At 37.6% G+C, this 25,372-nt stretch overlaps 1 protein-coding gene across 2 annotated transcripts in view; it reads left to right on the top strand.

Moving 5' to 3' along the window:
- Nucleotides 1–132: 132 nt before the first annotated feature.
- The window catches only part of LOC113643423 (LHFPL tetraspan subfamily member 6 protein), a 51,036-nt gene continuing 25,796 nt past the window's right edge, over nt 133–25,372 (top strand). Inside the window, exons 1-2 of one of the 2 annotated variants that reach the window (XM_027147684.2) lie at nt 133–451; nt 866–1,377. In XM_027147684.2, coding sequence (XP_027003485.1) covers nt 993–1,377 — 385 coding nt within the window. In that variant the 5' untranslated portion in view covers nt 133–451; nt 866–992. Of the gene's footprint in view, nt 456–865; nt 1,378–25,372 lie in introns of both variants that reach the window. The other variant, XM_027147685.2, reaches the window with a different exon arrangement.

Raw genomic sequence — 25,372 nt, 5'->3', positions numbered from 1 at the left:
TATAGTATTGTGTATGTCTGTACCTTTGAGAGTCACAAACTGCTGAAACCAAATTCCTTGCGTGTGTCAATACATTTGGCCAATGAATCTGATTCTGATTCTGACAAGTTTCAGGCTATGCGCACTGGCCCATCCTCCTGGGCGGAGATGCGCGCACACACACGCGTACATATGGAGAAACCGAGTGCACTTTTCTCGCAGAGCGCGAGCTGAACAGTGATCACGGGAGCTGAGGATCTGAAGCACGGAGTTAGAGCTTCACCTATTCTGCGTCAGTGCATATAGAAAGAGGACACTGGATTCCCAGCAGCACGTTCAGGGAACTTTTAGTGCATTTCCACGGACGTCCTGAAGCAAACGTTGTCTCCGAGTCTTGGAGAAAGTTTTGTTTCTGACTCTGGGATGTCCTCAGTGATTTGGACTTGAGACTGCAGGCGGTGAGAATCTTCATGTAGGTATTTGATCATCACTGTTTTCATTTTAATTGCTCTGTATCGTCGCAGATCTTCAAATGATGAAGCCAAAAAGTTTTCATGCTCGTCTGTTGTCTTTTTACGCAATTCTATGAATACTGAGAATAAACTAAATATATAAACTAAAAATGCAGACTTCAAGAATTGAAATTTCAACTTGTGCAACTAGCTGTTGTGTAATTCTGCTAGTACTAAGCCTAGTATTAAGGTAATCCTAAATGTGTACACACTATGGAAATACTGTGCATGTGTGCCTATCCGACACATAACTTTATGTGTGTGCGTGCGTATTTGTGTGCGTGCGTGCGTGCTTGTGTGTGTGTTTGTGTATGTATGTATGTATGTGTGTGTGTGTGTGTGTGTGTGTGTGTGTGTGTGTGTGTGTGTGGTAGGAGACGGAACGCAGTGCGCAGAAAACCATGCTGAAAGACGCGTGGGGATAATCAGGAAAAGAGCAAGAGGATAAAAGTTTTGTCGTGAAGAAGAAATCTTTGGGAAGTGTCTAAAATATCGAAGACCATGGCCTCCAGTTTAACGTGTGCTGGTGTGGTGTGGTCGCTTGTGTCTCTGCTGAGTGCCGCGGCGTGCTGCGTGGGCTTCTTTATGCCATACTGGCTGCTGGGATCTCAGATGGACAAGCCGGTGTCTTTCGGAACGTTCCGCCGCTGCTCGTATCCGGTGCGCGACGAGGCCAGGCAGGCCACGGTGATGCTGGAGCAGTGCGGCCGCTACGCATCGTTTCAGGGCATCCCGAGCGTGGAGTGGCGCATCTGTACGGTGATCACGGGCACCGGCTGCGGTCTGCTGCTGCTCGTGGCGCTCACGTCGCTGATGGGCTGCTGTGTATCCGAGCTCATCTCTCGCACTGTGGGACGCGTGGCGGGCGGCGTGCAGTTCGTCGGCGGTGAGTAACCATGAGCTGCTCACCCTGTGACCCTGTGATTGCTCTGTGAACAAGTCTGGTGGATCACTGTCTGTATTCTAACCCTGTACGTACATTTGGCCGAATGTGGTGGAAGTGTGTTTAAAGGTGTTTAAAGGGCTCAGAAAAACTTGGGAAAGGCTTAAAAAGTGTTTTGTTGTTGTTTGTTTGAACATAGAATGTCGAATCTGACAAAATCTAAAGATAAGAACACTTAGAACAACAACTTTGAAGTTGAGAACATCCGTGTTTCATTTTAATTTGTGTAATGTCCAGGGAAAACTTTAGGCATTAAACTATATATAAATCAGACAACTGCAGGCTTTTGAAACTGAAATGTCTTTCTGTTTTAAACATACAACCACCAGATGTACAATTCTAGTCTGGTTTCCCTAAAAATTAAGACAGAAAACTTTGTTCAAGGCTTTCATTCCATTTCCACTCTTGAAAAACAAGATCACAGCTTAAAGGATTAAGTTTACATTCTGAAATTTGTTTTTCTATGACACTTAGCTGTGAAAAAACCCGAACACATTGTGAACAAATGACATTTATTTTACATATCATTAGGTGCATTTACTGGCGTATCTGATCAGAAGATTATGAAGTAACCTAATTAAAAATATTTCCATGTCATTTTAAATATAGTAAAAAGATATATATTTATGTTTTCTGAGATATGTCGTAGAAACACTTTTGGTCAGAATCCAAGCATAGCAACTTCCAACAGGTATATTAAAGTACATATAAGCACTATATTGATAAAAAAAATCGTTGACTCCTGAGCATGTACATTTATAGCATTTGGTAAATGACTTTATCAGATCTATTTACAGAAGTGCTTTAAAGTCTCTCAATAAATGCTTACTGATACTGGTTTACTATACTGGTCACAGTAAGGATATCATCAGTCTAAAAACTCTGAATTTGATTTATATTGATGTAAGATTTATTTTTATTTTTCCAGACATAAGCTGCCATCTCTGCTAGACATTAGATATTGTCAAACATGAGATATGAGTTTTTTTATGGTTTATATATTTCAGCAGATGCCTGTGGGTGTAGTAAATATATGTCTATGTTGAGAATGAATAGTGTATATACGGTACCATCTGCTTAATGTACAAGAACTATGTCATCTGAGAAATAACTGATTGTCCCAAACCTCTTCATCCTAGACTGGACTATTGAATAATCTGTTCATGATGGAAAAAAAAATCTGTCATTTTTGGGTATTAGTTCCAATATAAAATTTTTTTTTTTAGAATTTATGGCTTAAGGTGCAGTTTGTAAAGTTGAAAACATTTCATTTCCACATACCCTAGAAAGTGGCTATGGATACTTTTATATTTATTTTAGGCATCTGTTTACATTTTTCCAGCCTGGAAATTACTTATACTCTCAGCCAGAACAGAGCCAGAACATGCTTAGCTCTGCCCTTTCTTTTTAAAAGGCAAGCCCATTAGTTATACATAGTTAAAAGGATGGGGTGCAGTTGGAGGGAAGGAGACAGCTTGTTAATGATTTGATTGCAAGTGTGAACCTTCTTGCAGGCAGAAGAAGACAGAGAGCTTTTAATAAACTGTTTCCCAAAATGTACCTTAGGGTCCTTCAAACGGCCCACATTTTTGCACTATTTTAGTTTTGACCACATTTAAAACATCATTAACACAATGGGGCTGGTGTGATGCTTCATAAATACTCAGAAGTCCTTCACTATGCAAATGAGCATTGATTTTTAGGTCTGTCCTGATATCCAGGGTGTCTTTGTCTTGTGAGACTCTGTCTCAAGTATCGGTGACACTTCTGTACTAATTTGTCTACTAACATTTCATGATACAGATGATACTTGAGCTAACAGTTGCTAACATTACCGCAATCCCATAAAATTCCCCCACTATGTTTAGTGTCCACTTAGTGAGAATGTATCATATTCCTCAGAAGTCATGGTTCACGTTCTAATCAAAAGGCTATTCAATTCCGGACCACTGCATTTCCTCATATTTGTGGTTTAGATAGCATTGATACCATAGTCCTCTTATTCAGGTTGCCTTCTCCTGCATATAATATTCAATCCAATACAACCCAGTTTACTTTAGACTGGGGAGCTGAGGACTGTAATTCCATACTCTTTAGTTCTTCCCCGCAGTCTGATATAAAAGCCTTTTCTTTTCCACCCCCCATCACTTGTCCGGCATATTTTTGGCACAAAGTCGGAGATCAGAAACAGAGGCTATGTGGGGATTCTTTGAGGAATGCTGCCTCTTATTCCGGTGCTGGTTCCATGGTTGTGCTTCAAAATGTGTAACAGTGTGGTGCATCATTTATGAAGGGCAGTGTAAATAGCATGAATTGGTCATTGACTTCTGATTAAATTGAGTTCTTTGGTTGTGGCTGGGAAAGATGTGGATTGTCCCAGTCATAACCCTGTGTTCTGGATAATCGCACATTGTCACAACAGTGTATAGGTGAAATAGATTGACGTTTAAGCAGAAACACTTAAAAGAAGGAAAATCTGAACAGCTTTGTCCAAGTTTTCTTGTACTTTCTGTGCTATGTGTGTTTTAGCTTGTATGCTCTGAACTGTGTTTAGAAATACTGCTAGTTCTTCCCTTTCATTAACTCAGCGTGCACACACAAACACACACACACACACACACACACACACACACACACACACACACACACACACACACACACACACACACACACACAAACACACACACACACACACACACACACACACACACACACACACACACACACACACACACACACACACACACACACACAAACACACACAATCAGACCCATACTGTGGATTGTCAACTGGCCACAAGTCACTTTCCTGTCGTGTTAAATAGAGGCAGATCGCTGCTGACAGCTTTTTCCTTATCACTCCTGCACTCCGTCTGCTTAAGCTTTCATGCATTTTAATGACTCGTTGCATGACTTTATATGTAGGGCATGCGCATTAATCCAATGCCTTTGAAGTTAAACCACATATCAGCTTACACCGCTGTCATACACCCCATCTGAGCAGGCACCTAACTCATACAACCACACGGTATTGACCACTTTTCAGATTCATGATACTCTGATATGTGAAGAGGAAGCCTGTTATAAAATACAGATATATGCAAGAATTGATTTATCATGAAGTCTTTAGAATTTTTTAGATGGATGTCGTGTGTCGTATCAGTTTATCTTGTTGAACATTTCATTAGCAGGAGATGATGGGATGCCTTTCTGATATGGCAAGCTTTTTTCTCAAAGGTTTTTTAAAAAGTATTTTATATTGCAGCACTGTTGAATTCTCAATACTGATTGACCAGACAGAGATTTTATTCAGAATTTTGGCAGGGGTCTCCAGTGTCAGAGCTTTGTAGTAGAACTAGAGCTGTTCTTCTTGGTATACGAGGAATGAAACACTTCAGGATCTACTGCATCGGGCCACATCGCACCAATCCATGCCATTGATAATTTTTGCATGATGTCATTTCTTACCGTGTATTATTCCATACTTATATAAGAGCTTGCAGCAGAAACTGGAAGATGATTTCTAGCAGTTTCACACTTATTTTCCAGGGTGGCATCTGCAATAAATTGCCTTTATAAAACTATAGCTGTAAATGAATAGAGCTATCTATTCTATTGTCTTTGCTTTGTTCTCCTGTGCCACACATTGAGTTATGATTGCATTACTATATTATTATGAATAAAGTTTAATCAGGTGGAAGAACCACACTGTTCTCTCAGTATCATTTTCCTGTTTGTTCTAACAGGCTCAGTAACAGTGATGTATAATTAATGTAAATCCTAGCACCTCAATTCTAAAAAGATTCTTATGCATTCCACCATAACATCAAGGTATGGATTTAATGCAAACCTTATTATGTTATGTTATGTTATGCTTTATTATGTTTTCTAAATTAACAATCACAATCATACTTAGTTCACTTGATCTGAGTACTCTTGAAAGCATCCACATAGTGGCATAGATGTAACCTTGTCTTGTCTCATTTTTACACTTACTCACACACCACACACACATTGTTAAATCTGATTTGAACCAAAACTGCCTAAGAAAAAGAGACAGCAACAGAATATTTAAAGAAAATGACCTTCATAGTTAACCCTCACCCTTTTTGTTCTCTTCAGTTCTTTTGTCCTGCCTTAATGACAGACCAGAGTCCATGGCAATGACAGAAAATCCCTATAGTTCTCCTTCTATTCAGCTTCTGTCCATTTAGCCAATCGCTGGTGACTCTTCTGTGTCTCATCACAGAAATGGCTCTGATGAGCTATTCTCACTTCCTCGGTTAAAAGGGCTGGCTTTGTTCTGTCAGAGATGATTGATGCTCATGCTATTGGGTTTGAGAGGAGAGGCTAATGTACTGTATTGCAAACCTCCGTTGGGTGCTTATTATAGATTAGTCTCTGCTGTTAAACAAAGGTTTATTGTTTGCAATATTCTGAAATGTAATCTGCATCAGCTCAATTGGACAAATCAAACAGTGTTTGATAGATACATTTAATTTCATATTCCATTCGGCTATGTTTGTATAATCCATATTTTTTCCAGTCTCCTGTGACTTCTTCAGAAATAACTTCAGTGCCCAATAAATATTACTTACAGGAACATGAATCGAGTTTGTTTTGGGCGTGGTACTGTTCTTTTTAAAGATATGTAACAGAAGACAGCATTTGTAGTCATAGGCCTAAATCATTAGATCGTCATTTAAGGCAAAAATCAATCAGGCTCTTGTAGATGTGGGGACCATGATGGAATTGAGTAGGCCAGTAAACTCAAGTTATATCACACTTGCTCATTCATACAAAATCAATACAGTTCACCCAGATGACATGCAGTATGCTATGTCTTGCTATCTTGCTATGCATACTGCATGTCCGGATTAAAGGTGTGGTATGCAATATGTATTAAAAACTTCAATAACATGAATTAAAATAATGTACTTAAGAAAATTGTGAAATAATTCTTAGCTGTATAGTGAATCTAGATTTTTCTTCATTCCAGGCTTCTGTGTAAATGTATCTGTCCCAGAGTTTAGCTCAGCCAATTACAACAAAGATTCTTTACGTTTTTTCCCTAAATCAGCCAGTGCACTGAGTTGCCAGATCTAAGCAAAATTTTCCAACTAATTCTCAGAAACCATGCAAGAAGACCAGAATCTAGCCCAGAGAATTTGTAAGGAGACCGAAAAACAATTTGCTCTTCTCTTTTGAGGTTTTTTTTTTTGCAGTTTTACAGTTTTTGGATTTGCAGTATGGTTTTCTGTCAAACATAATACCTCTCTTAACAGTTCAATATATCTTATGACAGAAATGATTCTGTACCCTGTAGATACTCTTATCTGCATTTTCACATTCCCTTTGTTTCCCATATTGGCAAACAAGCGATTGTTTATTTTTGAGGTAGCCCAATTTTATGTGAAAATAAAATTCTTAGGCATATATAGTTAAGACATATGCACACAGAAGATACTGTTAATTAAGGGATGGATTGTCATTATTGTATTTTGTAATTGCGGTTCTCTTCGCAGGCAGCAAAGGGATCCGTATATTACAAACTGATACTGTATATTAACATAGAGTTTCCTTCAGGGTTGATGCATATTTATCCTTTTCTCAGCTCTGAAAACATAAAAAAAAAGCACCAAGGAAAGCAAATAGCTGATGCTGTGTTTTATGAATGCCGTATGTCTTGGAAGATATGCAAATAAGCATGATTTTTAGTGGAGCGATTGTTTCATCATCATTCAGCTTTTTTGCTCTAACTATTAAAGCCCACTGGTTGAGTCTCCTGGCATTTGGTATAAAGCTGTCAGACTATTAAGTCGGGCTTAATTCCAGTAATTACTTAGTAGTAACATTATCTTGTCTACTCTCCTAGTTTTCAGCATTGTCAGGATGCTAAAGTGGAGAATAATTAATGCTCTATTATAAGAGCACATCTGATAGGGAGCAATTGACTTTGTGAGTCCATATAGCTCTGAGGAAGATGTTACTGACACGCCATTGCCCATGGTGATTGCTGTATGTTTTTAATCTAAGCTCTACTTCAGTTCAACTTTCACCTAAATTACTTTTCTGGTCCACTTTGTTTTTCCCACTTTCCCTCTGACCTTCTCTCACTTCTCTATGTGAACTAAAACAAGGCCTGCTGAGTGGAAGAGAAGCACTACTCAATAGTGCTCAGTGACCTGCAAGGGCACATATAAAAAGAAAGTCAAAAAAAGAGAAAGAGAGATAGAAAACAAAAAAGAGATTGCCAGACAGCAGGTCAGCTCAGTGCCAGACTGTCCAGCTCCAGCAGGGATTTGTCTCAGTCAAACAGGATATCTACAGCTCTAAAGGTTAGACAGGAAGCATTATTTCGGTGCATTTGGATTCTAAACCCTTGTTTTCAGCTCCACAGGGCCAAGTGTGGAGTGGCCACTGCACCAATCCACACTCAGCTCTGTCTGAAATAACTAAAGCACCGCCTGCTATGGAGGAAAGGACGCCTGTGGGGACTGTTATTGCTCAGCCAATGTTCAAATTAGGAAACGGTTATGGGGGAATTATTTCATGTCCAAACATAGTTGTGGTTTTGTATGAAAGGTTTATGGGACTTTAAATTTGTCAATTGGCATGTTTCGAATCTGATTCTGCAGACAGAAATGCAGACACGGGGTGTTTATGTGATGTCAGAAAAGTTACAGTTAAAAAATAGCATATGCTCATGCATTGACTTGTAGACTTGTAGAGGTCTTCTTCTTTTCATAGAAATTCATCACATCATCTGCTCGGTTAGACTAATTCCATTTAATTATCTTTTAAATAAGATATCCAGACATTTAGACATTTAGTTTAACAGCCTGGTCTAGAGTAGGATTAAGATCACACAATTTAGGGAGATTTTTTAGGCAGCTGGTTTAAACATTCCTTGACAGTTATTTTAACAGAAGCGCATGAAACGTGTTATCTTACTGGAACCAGCTGGAATTCTTTCTATTAATGCACACAACAAATGTTCACATTTGTAGTCGGCTTTACTCAGGAAAGGAGAAATTGCAGCAGTTGCAGGAAAACCACATTAATCATGAGTATATATGTAGGTATAGATGCTACACATAGTGTAATGAATTTTGGAGACACTTTGCCTAGTTTGAAAATATTTAATTTTCCAGTGTTCATCAATCCCAAATTATTCATAGGTGTATAAGAGATATCTGGAAAGAAGGAGGGCCCCATTTGGATTCTGACCTAAACTGGATCTAGCTGCTATGACTGGAATTCAGTTAAAATATTTCAAAGTAACTTGTCCAAGCAGCTCCTCAAAGTCCTCCATGAGGCCCAGCAGGCCATCTATGAGGAATGCACCTGATTAAAGCCTATCTGTAGTATGATGAAAGTGTGCAGCGGTTATAGAGATTTGTGATGGTAGTAAATAATTAACTTTATTGAGATGATGTTCCTCAAAGTAAACACGGTTCATATTTAACCCCTCCTTGCAGCAAACTCAGTGGCATGATAAGATCATCACTGTCTTTAAAGAATCACTGGCTGCTATTTTATCTACCCTCTGACTAAACAAATAGTCTGTCTCTATTTAAAACCTGACTGAAAGACTGGCTTTGAGATGCTTCATTTCAGCCAACATAATAAAAAAATCTTTGTTTTTTGAATGCATGTGAAATTGATGTTGGACCTGTGCTTATTGTGATTGCAATATATAATGGTGTCTGAGGGCACTAATGAAATTTTCCATTCTTCTCTAATTTAATAGAACACACTTCATTACAATTTATATTATACACAGTCACTTGTAGAGTTGATTCTTTGGAATATCTAGACAAATTTCAGAATTTCTTACAGTATTCGGTACGTCACCCTTTTTTACTTTAATGGCAGTGCAGAACCTTTTGATCCATTGTAAGTCAGGATCAATGTAGATTAACATGGTTTCTATCAGTTTTGCTTACACTGAAATATAGACCTAGAAATAGGGCTGAACCTTTACTATTAAATTTTCAAATGTAAAAACATTTACTTTCGTTGTTTTAAATTTAATCTTAAATATAAAAAATGTTAATTTCAATTTCTACTTTTTGATTCAATTATTTTTTTGGGCGAAATTGCAGATTTCCAATGTTGTCTCAGACCTTTGGATCTCGCTGTACTGTATATACTGCAGTTGAACCATTATTATAACTAAACACACCAACAGGGACTGACTCCAATAAGTTCAGGCATGCTGAAATGAATTTTTGAACCTTTTCAGTACTTGGCTACGATGTACACTGTCTGTATAAGTAATTCTTCATGGCTTTTGGCTCAGTGAGTGTGTGAAGCAGATGAGTAAATAAAGAAGTGTGTATTATGAAGGCGCCACAGGAAATCTGTCAACTGTCTGTTTGTTTTTTCCATCCTCATCCTGCAGAGATAGTTATAGGCATGCATTTGACTTGCATGGCGAAGCAGTGCTGCCTTTACACGCTGACCTCCGAAAAGCAAAAAAGGTCGAGTCTTATGATGCAGCCCATCCTGACAGTAGCTCTTCTTTGAAATGTCACACAACTTTACAGCAATAAGCTGTTTTAATACTGTAAGCGCTGACTCGGTACTCCACGTCTGAAAGACTTTGCTCTCACATCATTACTCATGCATGGTCACGCACGATCAAGCTGATACACAAAGATCCGTAACGTGAATGCAGTCAAAATACTTTGGTGGTTTCCTGAAAAATAAAATTAAGCCTGTCGAAACTGTAGGTTGTAAATATTCCCAATAAAACTGACAACATCTGAATGCAGGCCTTTCTGTAGTTTCTGTTGAAATCCTGTTTTTCGATGGAGGTTTCTGCACATGTCCTGACATGTATGATATTATGCAGCACATAATACTACACTACCCTGTAAACAAGTGCATAACAATGACACAGTGACTGTAAATGCCAGACTGCATCTGTCATGTTTGTTCTCCAGAGCACCACTTCACTAAACCTGCAACATTTACACACCTTATACAGACACTTCCTTATCTCGTGTGCTTTATAATATACTGTATTTTTCAAATTCAGTTTGAACTGCTTTGGATTTGGATGAACTTGTAGTTATAGTTTGCACTTAGAGACAGATTGACCATAGTTAGATAAAGCAAAAGCCAAACCCCTAAAACCACAGTGTTTATAAAGCAGTTCATCGGTAAAGGACCTCTGATTTACAATACATAGAATTTTCTTAATCTTTTTATAATGAGTGCAGTAATATGGCTGCTTCAGGGTTCCTGCTTTGATCCTGAGCCTACGTTTTTTTTTCCAATATGTTCATGTGAGATTCCTCTGAGTTCTTTAGTTTCCTCCCTCTTGGTCTGCTTTAATAAATTTCTCTTATGTGTGAATGTGTGTGCTTTTGGTATTCATTTATGTCCAGTTTTACTGTGATAGGCTCTGGATCCACCACAACCCTCACAGGAATAAAGCGATTCCAAATAATGAGCGAATGAACGTAAAATATTCTCAGGTTTTTTCAATAAGAAGACAAAAAGAACAAGAAAAATCATATACCCTTTTGAAAATTATGGGTCTATTCTAAAATTTTATTGTATTCCTTTTCTGATGCAGAGGTCTCCATGTCTCCAGTCTCCATGCATGAAATATAGGGAACGGGTCATTTGATCAATTACATCATATGATATTCATGTAAAATCTATACAAACTGTACTTTCATTTATAGCTTTCTTTTCAATATAAAATCATCAACAACACTTTATAAACTTTATAAGCATAAAAGCTTTTGGTCAAAATGGTGACATTGTGACAAATTATATGGTATAAATAATATGTTTATTAGTTTAATAGTTTATATTAATAATACTTCACATTTATTCAAATGTAAATATACAAAAAACAACAACAACAGTCTGTTCTGATTGGAACAATGGTGATTACACCACGAATACAATTTTAATGACTTGCTTCATCATGTTATTCAATACTCAAATTCATTTCCTGAAGAATTAGAGAACGTTATGCTTGAGCATAGGATCCTAATTGCTTTGGCTTTTTAAGTGCCAGTGTGCCTGAGTTGAAATTAAAAAAAGGGAAATCTTCTCACAAATCTCCTCAGTGTTGTGTAGAGAAGGACTATTGGATGATCTTTCTTGTTCTACTTTGTAAAGGTTTTCTATCTGTCTTTCCTATCTCCAGGATTTAATCTTGGTTGCACAGCATTTGGGTGGCCTAGTGATATTATGGGGTATCTTGTTCCCATTGCAGCAAAGGGTCACACGCCTCAGTGGTGTCAAGCAGTTGGAGTAGAGCATGTCCACAGCTATGTTCAGCAATCCATCAGTAACCAGTCCCTTTAGTGGAAATCCTTCTTAGATATAGACACAGTAGAAGGGGAATTTCCAAAGTTTTACAACTGAAAAAAATGCATTTTTAAAGGAAGCCATCTTCAAATGCTGAAAGGAATGTTTTTAGTTAAGCTGATATATTCAGGTGGTTCGTGTTACTGCCGATGTATATCTGATGGAGACTTTGGCACAGCTTAGGTTGAGTAATTTACTTGCCTGAAAACAACTATGAATATTTAGTTTTATTTCCTGACTGATAAGGGGAAAACATAATCCTGAACACGAAAACAGAACAGCAGGAAACAAATAACTCTTATTGCCTTGAGGATGATTCCCTAATCATATCACACAGAGAAACATATGAACAAAATGAAGTTTTAGTTTCAAATTCTAAAAGTAAATGTCTTATTTTGTCTGTCAATGTCAGATAGCCCAAGATGCAGTATATCATTATAATCTCAAGTAAGACTGCATGACCTCTAAAATGCATGTTATTTGCGTTCCACATTGTGCACAATTGAGCCTTTGTGGTATATGTCCCAGGACAAATATCATGCTTTTACATGGGGTTTAAAAGCCCTACTTGGTCTGCATATATACAGAGAATGAAGCAAACATAAATACAGTTTCTCCATGTTTACAGAACATGCTGAGTCGAATCACAAAAGCGTTTCTCATGGAGCATTCCATAGCTCATGCGTTACAAGTCTGAGACTCCACTGAGACTCAGTTTTCGTTGTTGCATATCTATGCGTTCCACTGTGGGTGGTCAGAACAAGGGTCAACATTTTAGACTTTAGAAATCAGAAAATATAAACATCATTTTTACCAATATTATATGGTAATGTTTGGCCTGTCCTCCACATATACTGTATGCATGAAGACAAACTAACCACTATATGAACAAATCATATACAAGTGTACAACCCAGAGTTTTCTACATCGTCAACCAAAAGAAGGCACTCAATGTATAACTGTTGCACACACTTTTTCTGTAGCAGTCATTGTTTCTAGAGTTTTCCCTGGGTTCATCTGTGTCTCAGAGAACTTCTCAGAGATCACTAGAGCTGGATAAAGACCTCTCTCAAACCTTTCGATCCAGCTCCTCTCAGTGCAGCTTGATTGGTTAAGGTCATGTGACTAGCCAGTTTCTTACAGATAGCCCAGAAGCATCGACTCCTTCTTCTGAACACATCTTTCCTAGCTCAGAACAATTTTCGAAATACACCTCACATGCAGTATAACTATGTTCCTTAAGTACAGTACCTACAGTAGCATAAGCATTCACTCCCGTTTGAACTTTTTATATTTTTGTCCATCTTGGTACTAAGATGTTTTTCTAATTTCTCCACTGAAAAAGGGACAGATTTTCTGTGTACATTGTAAGACAGTGTAGAGAGTTAGAGTTTGTTATTGTTATATATGCTATTGCATGGTGTTGTGCCATTGGTATTTCCTGAAGAAACATTTCTTTCCAATGTATACAAGTTATATGGAGAAGTGACAATAAACCGCAATTGATTTGACTTGAATTGGACTGAATTCTGTGTGATTAAAAAAGGAATCAAAATAATAACTCGTAACACATGTTCTGCCTGTGATATCAAAGCCCAACATTATTGGGTATAAAAGGTTAATGTTAGTGCTAGGACTGAGGTCAGTGTTCTTATGTGAAACTGAAAAAAAAAAGCTCAAACCACATTACCTTCACGTATTTGATTCTTTACAAATTACTCATTATATCAATCAGTATCAAGACGTGAGGAAACAGAATGGCTCAAGGCTTCTCACGGCTGATGAAGTTTAGAATTCCGTAGATACAAATCAGCTACTGTCTCTCCTAGAGCTTTATACAGTACTCTTCAAAGCTATTAGACATTGATGATGTCTGTGTTGATATCTCACTCGAGGAGATGTGAGACACTTTTTCATCAAATGGTAACATGTAGTTATTAACAGCAGTTGAATTACTGCAGGGATTACACCCTAGCTGTCAAGCATCCTGTTCAGAAATAACATCCAACGTCTAGCAGCATTGAACCTAATGCCTTAAACTGCACTTGTGCTTCTGAGCTGGTAAACAGCTTGTATTTTTAGCTTGAGTGAAAGCTGAAACTGGGGCTTTTTACAGAGCTCATTCTTCCCCCCTCTTTCACCTGTCTAAAGTACTGGCAAGAACTTGCACAGTGCTCTCTCTCTCTCTCTCTCTCTCTCTCTCTCTCTCTCTCTCTCTCTCTCTCTCTATTTTAACAATCCTGCTGTAAGTGAATGCTTCCTTTCCCATAAACCCCTGTCAAGTCATTGTCCCGAATCGCTCTCCCCTAAACTAGACGTATCAGACTCCTCTCAGGTTTTCCCACCCCAATGCTTGTATTCACATCTGTGTTCTGCTCGCAAGGACAAACTGAATACTGCTGAAACAAAGAAAGATCTTGTCAGCCGAGGTGAAAGTAACAGCGCGCAGTTATGTTGTTAGTGTCCTTTTTTTCTGGTTTGAAATATATCTGTTCGTGAGGTTTTCTGTCACCCAATGCGATTGTTTCTATTCCTTAAGAAAATTGCTATATAAGAAAAATCTCTACATTTTTCCTCACTACATTTTCAAACAATACATCACTACATACATATAATCATATAATCATTTACACTAGCATCAGACCACTGAAGGTTGATCTAAAAGGTAACAGCATGATTGAGATCTAATAGCTGACGGTCTGCTCTGTTGGCTGCCGCGTACAATGTGCGCACATTAAAACAGTTTGTACTGTGACACATAACTCTTAGCATTCAGCTAGTTTTGAATCACCAGAGTTATTATCTGCATTAATTGACCATCAGTAACTAATATGAGTGTTTGATTAAATTAGATGGATTTTCCTTATGTGAATCTCCTCCACATTTCATACTTAAAGTCGCAAAGAGTTTATCATTTTTTTATTAATAAAAAGATTTTCAAATTTTCTAATTTTAACATTAGTGTCGATTTCAACCTTTACTTATTTATTAAATAGAAGAATGAAAAAATAACATGTTCTGCCTTTCTCCCTTGTCTTTTTCTTTTCTCTTTGTATATCATTGTTCAGTGATGTGTGCCTGTCTCAGTCTGATTGTCTCGGGATTTGTATTCAGAATGCAGGCTGCATTAGATAAGCTGGAACGTTCACCGATCTTGATTTTGATAGACGTTGTATAGGAAATGTGATTACGCAAGCAGAACTAACATAAAATGCAATATGTGAAATTAGTGCAAGTGCCATTGTGTTAAAAATAATATATGCTGAGATTGCAGCTCTGCTTAAACATTGTTCAACACTAATGAATATATCACATACGATATGCTTTATATGTTACTTGGAGCTACAAAAAGCGGAACATAATGATGGAAAGAATAGTGGCACAGTGTTAGGGCTACACACTTGACATAAAGAAACATTTCTTTGTGTGTTTATTGTTAACCACAATTTTACATCAAATTCAGGACTTCAGATACTGATTGATTCATGCAGACTTTATCACGTCTATCTGATGTTCATTTCATTTTGACCAAATCCCTTAGGCTTTAGGAACTACGCAGCAACTATTGAACTAACACTGTTATATTCATTTTGCGCTGGTGATTGAAAAACTCAGATGTTTAGGAAACACATCCATATCCTAAACATTCCTAAATCCAGGATGCACATTTGCATTTTGTTATCTACTGTGACAAGCAATTGTTAACTGGATGATCAAACATTTTTTGTTGGCTTGTTTTGTATTTGTGTCTTGTCCCGGTTGTTCAGTTCAAATGAACAGCTTCTGTGCTTAAACGCATCTTGTCAGAAATCAGATCAGTGATCAGAAAGTCTGCTGACTGTTCCTTTTCATCCCAGCTGAATAACACTGCCTTGGTTTAATTTATAACTTTGGTGCCTGGTGACACACAAAGCAAATCCCTAGTGTACCAGCACAGAACACCGGAGCTGATGAAAACAATCTCATGTTCTTTCATCCTCAGCTTGCATTATCTGCAGCCTTAATGACTCCTCACAATTGAGCCTTTTCCTTAAAGGTAATCCAATGAGAAGGCACTAGGAAAATGCCTAAGAGAGTCATCTGAAATTATGAAATGATGCTGAAATGAATGAAGACTATATGAAATATGTAAAAAATAATCACATGACCAAAAAAAAATAATAATAAAAATACATTATCTCTGGTGTACTGTACATGGAACATGTTGAAGGATGTTAACTAATGGAGTGTAAAAGGAGTGTTCGGTGGTACTAATTTGCACATGAAATTACTTTTTCCAAAGTGAGTGTCTGTCAAATCCAATGTGTTTTCCATCCAATCCAGTTTTTAATATACTTTACTGCTATGTTATATATGTTATACACAGTTTACCTACTACTGGAAATAAAATAAGGAAAATAATTAATCACTTGTTCCATAACTAATGTGACTTTTTGTTAATGAGGGTAGGACATGTAATTTAGTTTATTTGGTTCACTTATATACCAACTTTTAAAATGGTTTGACTTGCAGTGTGAATTGCATTGTGAATGATCAGTGCTCACACCATTTATTCCTTATTTAGCTTAGAGATTCTCATTAAGCATTTCAGGAGTGGACAAAGGAAGACCCTAGGCGTGGACCATAGAGTGGATCCTAAATGTGGATTGGCTAATGGTCATTCCTTCTTCTTCTTCTTCTTCTTCCTCTTCTTCTTCTTCTTCTTCTTCTTCTTCTTCTTCTTCTTCTTCTTCTTCTTCTTCTTCTTCTTCCTGTCCATTACCTGTAATATATGCCTGCTAAAATACACTGCATGTATCCTGACACTCATGAATGCCATGAATGTAACAAGCTCAGGCATATTGTATTATGAAGTTGTCATTTGTTATGGAGAGACAGCACATTGTCCTTTCAAGTGTCCAAAGCATTCCATCATCGTGATGTAAATTCTATAAATAGTTTTCGCTTTCTTTACATTTGAACATCCATCATCTGACCAAAGGTGTGACATTCCTCAATTGGATTCTGGATTGAAATGATTATCTGATGTCACTGATTGATTTGGGAAATAAATATGGAGATGAGGAGTTGGATGTATTGGCTTGACCTAATAATTGCTTGTTGACTGACAGACCGTCCACGAACGTAGTTAAATCCAGCAAGTCAATGCCATGTTTTTATAGAGCGACTATTCAAATCCAAATCCTGAGCTATGGCTTTTTACCATTTATACCAGTACAACATTCACTGACAGAATTATTTTTTAATGTGTTCATTTATAAACACATAATTACCTTGAAGCTACAGTATTATATAATTGATGCTTTTCACACATTTACTATCTTAAGCAGTGCTTTAAAGGGACAAATGTTTTAGAAGTAAATAGCATTCAAATGATAATTCTTACTGAAACAAAGGTTATGTTGTGGAACTATATCGAGCAAAAACTGAGCACTATGCTGAAGTACTACCACACATGACTCCTGTCTATAATTATCTTGTCCTCAGGGAGTTTATGCTGTTGACAATTATAGTTCTTTTAAAGCAGAATGCTTAGCATAGCTAGATAGATTACTATGAAATAGCACATAAACTATCATTCAACTAAAATCTATTCAAAATCTAAGTTCTAATTTACTATTAACCTTTCATGAATATTCATGAATATTGAATTCACAACTATGAATATTCATGATATTGACATTGAATTGAATATTGAACATTAGGTAAAAAAAATCTATATTTTAAACATATATTCATCCATGCATGGCTACAGATGCATGTTTTTACAAGGGTTTTACTGCATGTGTTAAATATACCAGTACAAAAAAACTCCCTTTATGAAATCTCTTTAGAGCTGTGCAGTAGTTTCTGGTTGTTTGATTTTCTTTTGCCATTTTTGACAAAATAATTTTTGGCACAAAGATCTGTCAAGGTAATGCTAACTTATTTATGTGGCATTAATTAAAAAAAAAATAATTATTGTTAAAGATTCCTCATCTAAACATTTGTAATGAAACAAAAAAGCTTTATTTACAGCATCACCCAAATGAACCTTTCTGGCACCTTAAAAGGGTCTCCATTTGATTCTTTCCATCTGCCAGTGACCGGATCTGGTAGTAAAACCTTTTGGTCATGCCCCTTATCACAGGATAATACCCATTTTCAACTATTGTAATGTAGAATTCAGAGCAAGATATTTTACCGCCTGACACAAAATGATAACTACAGGGCAAAAGCCAGCTGAGGCTTTCAATCAGTCTGTCTTAATGAAAGGTTGTGTGCTATGATGGTGATAATAAAGGCCAAACACACACCCAGGCAATTGGAGTCATTGATAATTACCTTGCAGAGAGGCCAGCCATGTAAACTGACTTCTTACTTAAGAGTGGGCTCTAAAACTAAAATGCAAAGCTTTGTGAATAAGCAAGCAAGCTTTAAAGCACACAAGTCACCATCCTATCTCACTATCTCAGAGCATGGCCCTGACTGATGCACTCTATATATGGTGCATGATTCATGCATGCTCCCCATGTGGCCCCTAAGCTCTTCACTCTTTCAAAGCACTGCTTAAACACTGCATGTTCATTTATTATTCAGTTTTACAAAGAGCGTGGGAGAGAGAGAAGAGAGGAAATGAAGTGCTCTTCTCTTCTTCAATGACTGCTACATTCAGTCCTTTTACTGAGGTTTGTGTAGGCACATTGCTACCAGTTGGCACTGAAAGGTATTTCGTTCCATCAATTTTCTTTTTTTCCACAAATCATTTGATTAAAGACAACTCAACACAATTTTTTTAATTAAAAAAAAACAATCCATATACAGTAATGATTTGAGCAAGACAATTCTTGATTTTTCACCATGAAAAAATTTCACTTTTGCCTACTAAACATCAGCTAAATGTATGTACAAAACTAAACTTAACAATGATATCATTTAATGTTTTACTTCATGCTAAAATCTAGGAATGCATTGATGCTTTTTTCTCAGACCATGTTATCCAAAAATATTTTTGGTACTTGCCAGCCTACTATCGGGGGTGTCACAGAACATTTTATTTAATTCAATTAAAGTTGTATCCACTTCTGTTAGACTTGTTCTTCATAAAATTAGCTAGACGATTTTAAGGGAGCCATTAGCTATTTACATAGGTTATCTTTTATTGAGTACCGTTGCAGTGGAGGGCAGATTTTGTGCCATTTCAGAAAAGCAAGGGGCAAATCTGTTATTTTCATTCACCTAGCGTTGGTGCTTACTTCTTACTTAGCTAGAGTTTGCTGCAGTGGTAGATGCTGGTGTGTGGTGCTAGCTATATACTGAGATTTATGTTTAAGAAGTTTTATAGGAAGATGCTGTAGCTCCTATAGATTTTTCCACTTTAACAAGCTACCCGCAGCAGTGATTTTTTTTAACTAGAATGAGTAAAATGACTTAGGTGGAAGCCTGGCATTTCACAGCGGTGTTGACATTATATTATGGGTGATTAAGGCATTGCAATTGAGATGCTAGAGTTTGTAAACATATGAGAGGTTCTTTATTGAAACGGCAGGCAGTTTTGTAAGTGTAGCGTGCAATCGTTTCATATAATTAGGCCATACATTGCAGTAGTCAGCAATGTGTATGGTTGTCGTTAGCGCAACACAGTTTTTTCAGACACAGTTATACAAACGGTTATTGAACACCCACCATGGTACTTTGTTAAATGTCATTTACTAATCCAGTACTTGCTACATTGTCAGAGCCAGAGTTCATATTTCTTTGTAGGAAACTAGCACATAACAGTGCTGTATGTCTGCACTTGTCTACTTTAATCACTGCAATGTGCTAACACAGCAGAGGGTGTAGCAGATAGAGATGGAGTTCACAGATATGGTGCTATTATTAAAGAAGTGCTAGAATTAATTTAGGTTCACTGGCTTGGTAATTAGTGAAGATCACATTTTTTCCTGCTTATTATTCACACATAAAATGGACCACTTTTTTTTATAGACATCTCCTAAAATAGACAGTATAAAGGCATTATTGTGATGATGTTTACAAGATTTTTTAATAAACATAATTATGTTTTATTATGGGGGGGCACGGTGGCTTAGTGGTTAGCACGTTCGCCTCACACCTCCACGGTCGGGGTTCGATTCCCGCCTCCGCCTTGTGTGTGTGGAGTTTGCATGTTCTCCCCGTGCCTCAGGGGTTTCCTCTGGGTACTCTGGTTTCCTCCCCCGGTCCAAAGACATGGATGGTAGGTTGATTGGCATCTCTGGAAAATTGTCCATAGTGTGTGATTTGCATGAGTGAATGAGTGTGTGTGCGCCCTGCAATGGGTTGGCACCCCGTCCAGGGTGTATCCTACATTGATGCCCGATGACGCCTAATAGGCACAGGCTCCCCGTGACCCGAGAAGTTCGGATAAGCGGTAGAAAATGAATGAAAGAATGTTTTATTACCAGTACTCAGAGATGTGACAACTGTGTATTTTGGAAAAGGTTTTATGGAAAAAATGTCACTTCAGGTTGCAAGATCTCAAGATATTAAAAATGGCTGAAAAACCCAGAAATCATCTGTAAAAAGATTATATTTACATTATTTAGCAGACACCCTTATCCAGACTGACTTACATTTTATACATCTGAGCTATTGAGAGTTAAGGGCCTTGCTCAGGGGCCCAGCAGTAGCGGTTTGATGGACCTGGGATTCAAACTCATGACCATCCAATCAGTAATCCAACACCTTAACCACTAGGCTACCACATCCTACTATGATCCCAAGATTTTCAGTTTATCCTGTTGAACAAACAGCGATCAGAAACTGGAGAAAAAGCAAAATGTCCTTCATGTCCTTATTTTATCAACCTGTTTTACTAAAGCTATGTAAAAAAAATGTTTTATATTTTTAAGGCCTTTAAGTGTCATGATACACACTCCATGTACCTGTGTGCTTTTGATTTATGAAGGAGTCTTGAAATTATATAATAAACAAATTTGGTTTTAAGGTAGATCTCCCAGAGAAATTATTTTGGCAAAACACAGTAAAAAAACTTAAAAAGTTTTGCAGCTTTTCTTATTACTTCAGGCCTGTGACCCAGCCTGATCTCAGCACATGGCTCTATTTGGATTCCGAATTCTCATCATTCTTGGGGCTTGAGAAAGTGTTTGTGTAATGAGCAATGACTGAGCCAGACATTTTATAAGACTGCGTCTGAAACGCGAGCCACACTACTAATTCTCTCTGACGAGATCCTGCACAATGCTTGGCAGGAGTAAAAGATCAAGCTTTTTAGTTAGCACCTCAGCACCTATTGTGGAAGAGGAGAGGGAGATTTTGTCTGTGAAAAACCTCAATTTCATGCTCTACATCATCTAATATTGTTTTTTAAACTATGTCTAACACCCTAGTTTAATGTATCTGCTAATGCTGTATAATGCATACTAGACTAAAATGACACCATAATGATTTATGTTGAGGTTTTCAGAATGAAACCCTGCTTTGGGTAAAAGAAGGAAAAAAGCTTTCCCGATGAGCAATCCAGATGCACTGTGGCAGAAGGAGGTGTAGGTGTGGTACTAGCATATTTCCACTGTGTGTTTCATAAAAGTAAGCATTGTGTTTCAGTTCTAAAATGTATCCTTCAGACGAAGGCCTTTGTTTTGGATGCAAGGAGAAACACATTTGGGACACTGGTGCATTTTTGCTACTGGTAAAGCTGTATAAAATTAACTTTTGTTCACTTTCACTCAAAAAAAAATAAAAATAAATAAAAATTAAAGGAATCTAGCTCTAGTTCACTAATGAGCAAGCCAGAGGCAACAGTGCCAAAGAAAAACTCCCTGAGAATACATGAGGTTGAAACCGTAAGATGAACCTGAATCAAAAGGAAACACATTCTTCCCAGCAGTGGGAATTTGCAAATGACAATTATACAGAATGGTAGATATGAATGCGCTGTGAAAAGAGGTCTTTTAATGATGCCAGAGGTTTTCGAGGGGTGCCTCTTTTTGATATTTATTCAGAAGTGGTTCTAAAAAATAAATACATATAAAAGTTAAAGTAAGTACAATGTCCACAAACCAGAGTCATGGCTACTAAAATATCCAGTTGAGACTCACAGACTAGCAGCACTATAATTCTTTTAGACCAGTGTTTCCCAAAGTCCTCTAACCCCAGGGGTCCGTGAGGCAAAGCCGGGGGTGTGGGGGTGTTATTTTTAAGTTAACATATTTAGCTAAGAAAGAAGTGTTCTGTCAGTAGAACGTTCAGGAATGTTTGGAAATAAGCCTTGACTGAGGGGGTCTGTGAAATTGATTTTACAGTTAAAAGCGGTCTGAGACTGGAAAAATGTTTGAGAACCCATGCTTTAGACAATAACAACATTTCCTTATCAGATTTTCAATGTTGTCAGGACCTCAAAGTATGTGTCATTATCGTGCTATGGAGTAATCACATGTCTAATCCTTGTTATTTCTGTAGTCTATGATTGAAGCTTTAAAGGGGCAGAGGTGTCAAATTCAGGTCCTGGAAGGCTGCAGCTGTTTTCTCTCTTCTAATACACTGAACACAGCTCATGATGATTTTGGCAATTAGCTGATGAGCTGAACAGAGTGTATTAAATGAAATAGAATGTTAAAATATGCAGTGCTGTGTCCCTCCAGGGCTAGCAGCTGTCTAGACTTCAATGATAGTGTGCCTGTTTAAAAGTTGTTTAAAACTGTGCTTAACTCTGACTCGCTAGCTTCTAGATTCCTGATAGGGGGTTTAACTGTTCCCACTGTCCCACTAAATATTGCAGTGCCATGGGACTCTTGCCTAGCTAGCTCCTGCATATGAAAGCTCATTCACTGAGAGGAAGTGAGAGACCTGTGTTGAGCCAGAGGCTATAGAATCGCTTGCAAGACCTTCATCTTCTCTCAGCAAGAATTCCCACTGGGAATAGCATTCATTTCCCACTCTGTATGATCTCTTATCAGTCTGACCTACAATCCCTCTTTCTCACCGTGAAGAAAGAAAAGACCCTGCTTTTATCCCACACTCCATTCCTCATCCTCTGTTCTATCAAAAACTCTTGATCTGTGAGAAGAGATCTTAACCCACATATATTTTCTCAGGATCTAGATGCAGATATCTTCTGTTTATCTTGAATGTCTACTGCCTTAACATCTTGAATGTCTACTGCAATGTGGGACTAGTGAATTAAATGAGGTTGTTGAGGTGCACATTTATTTATTCTTACCATGGCATGGCAATTAACCTTCATCCCACTACCTTTCTGCTTTTACCACTGAACTTTGCTGACTTCCTAATTGGATGGTTTATGCTGTGTAGCTGCCCCATTAAAGGAGACAATTTCTGTCTGGGTCAAGCAGGCGAGTCAGTCCATATTACCATCCATTGACAAAGTGTAGCTCAATTAGCTCTCCATCAGTCTCAGATGGAACATGCATTTTGTGGTTCAGGTGTAGTCACAGTGCAGTGACTGATGAGAAAACTGATTACTTATTGCACTGATCCATGTGTGGGAAACGAAAGAAAATTACTGAATGAGAAAAGGCCTGATCGAGCACCAAAATAATCTTTTCATAAGCAGATTCAGATCAGTGTAACTAGCAGTGCGCAGCTTGCCATTATAAGTGAATCTAAGTGAATTTAATGGGAGTAAAAAAGGCACAATCTCTGTTTCTAGCAGAAAACAAGAAAAAAAATTACAAAAACATTTTATTATACCCAATTTTCTGCCCAATTTTGTTACCTGCCAATTCCCACACAACATCCAGCAGCAATTTCCACCAAGTATACAGAAGGTGAAGGCTTAAACATTCTGTCTCTGAGACAAAGCAAGCCAGTGAACCACATATTTTCAATCTGCTATTCCTACGGCATCACAGAGTAGCATAACACACATGGAGGATATAACTATCTAACCTCTTCTGCGTACCTGATATCAAAGATTCTCAGGATTAACTTGTGTTACTGTGATTGATAGGAAGAGACTAATGACCCTTTCACAACCCATAGAGGATGACCAGTTTCATCATACAAAGACACGGGAAGAAGATATCACACTCCACACAGGGTGTAACGTAAGCTCAGGATAGTACAGTAAAACAGTAATACAGTTTGTTATTTTATTAGTCCTTTTTTTTTTTAGCAGACCTGATATTGTGATACATGCTGTGTATCGTGTAACGCAAGGTAAATTGTTTTTTTCTTCCATGTCTATTTCCAAGTCATCGGACTAATCATTGCAATAAACCTTGTTTACAAAAATATATATATTTTTCTTTGGTTGTTCTTTATCTCAACTCAACCAAGGCTCATGCCATCACATTGGTGTCAGCAGTGATCCAGGCCTAGGGCTTTCTTTCCTGTAGTGCCAAATGACCTCGGGCTGTTCTCAATTACCCCATTTATCATTGAGACTCAAGGGGATGCAGGGAGCATGCAGAGCATAGTGACCAACATTGCTGACCATATGGAAAATCTTTTGCCCTTAAGGTATTGACACTACAGCTGACTGTGTGTAGATCTGCAAAGACTTTCTTATCAACCTTCTATGGCATCTAATCATGCTACCATAAACATGGTAAAGATGAATCATATTAAAGAATAAAGTAACCTGCAGCAATCAGCTAGTTCTAGTTTGGCTTTAGCTTGAAACAGGAGGCAGAAGTGATTGTGCGAAGTGATTGTGAGCAGGGTAACAAACACACTGGGCAAATTTAACTTAGCATATTTGTACTTCATTTTACTGCACTGTTAAGAGGACAAACAGCTATTATCTAGTGTTTACCCATTTCTTTACAGTTTACCTTAAAATAATTAAGAGAAAGTACATGGGGGTATATAAAAACTTGGATAAACGTGTGAATAGAAAAGTTAGTGGTTTAAGTGTATTTTAAAGCAATTAGTTTAGTAATTTACTTTAGAGATCAGATTAATGGGTTTTTGCTCTTTGCCATATTAGACATCTTGAATTGAACCAACTTTATCAAATTCAAATCAAAGCATTCACAATGTTTTGGGACAGCAGACCGTTTTACCTTTAGAAAATGAACATAATTCGAGTATGAAGATAATAGGCTCATTATTTAGAGGTGTACAATAATATTAGAAAACACATTTGAACACAATAGGTAGTGTTCTGATGGCATAGTTTATAGACCATCTTGTCTTTGAGATATTCGGGTTTGAATTAAATTCAAGTCATAAGTCAACCAGCTGTAATAACCTGATTATAACGACAGTAATTTTAATAATACTGGGTTGTTAACTCCAATGCTTTAGTGAAATAAAAACTAAATCAAGTAGCCTCTGGATATGCTTCACAGCCCCAATTTCAAGAACCACTGAGTTAGGATGTGCAAAATTAACTTGTGACTTTCTTTTGCTATAAGCTGAATGTTTCTGATTTAAATTTGGTTTATTAAGACTTTGGGATCCCTTACATGTCTACGTTCATCAGTAGGAGTGAGGAAACTCTACGGTTGACTGTCAAGCAAAAGCGTTTCTAAGTCAGTAACAAGTATGTGACGGCTTGCTCTGGGCAGAGGCAACGTAGTTGCCTACTGCAGCAAAGAGGAAGTATGTCAGCCACTGGAGCTAAATCTCACATCACTTCACATATGACAGG

The sequence above is a fragment of the Tachysurus fulvidraco genome, chromosome 11 (genome assembly GCF_022655615.1).
Source record: "Tachysurus fulvidraco isolate hzauxx_2018 chromosome 11, HZAU_PFXX_2.0, whole genome shotgun sequence".
NCBI lineage: Eukaryota > Metazoa > Chordata > Actinopteri > Siluriformes > Bagridae > Tachysurus > Tachysurus fulvidraco.
Note: the sequence above shows the minus strand (reverse complement) of the source record. Positions and strands in the feature narration are given on the sequence as shown.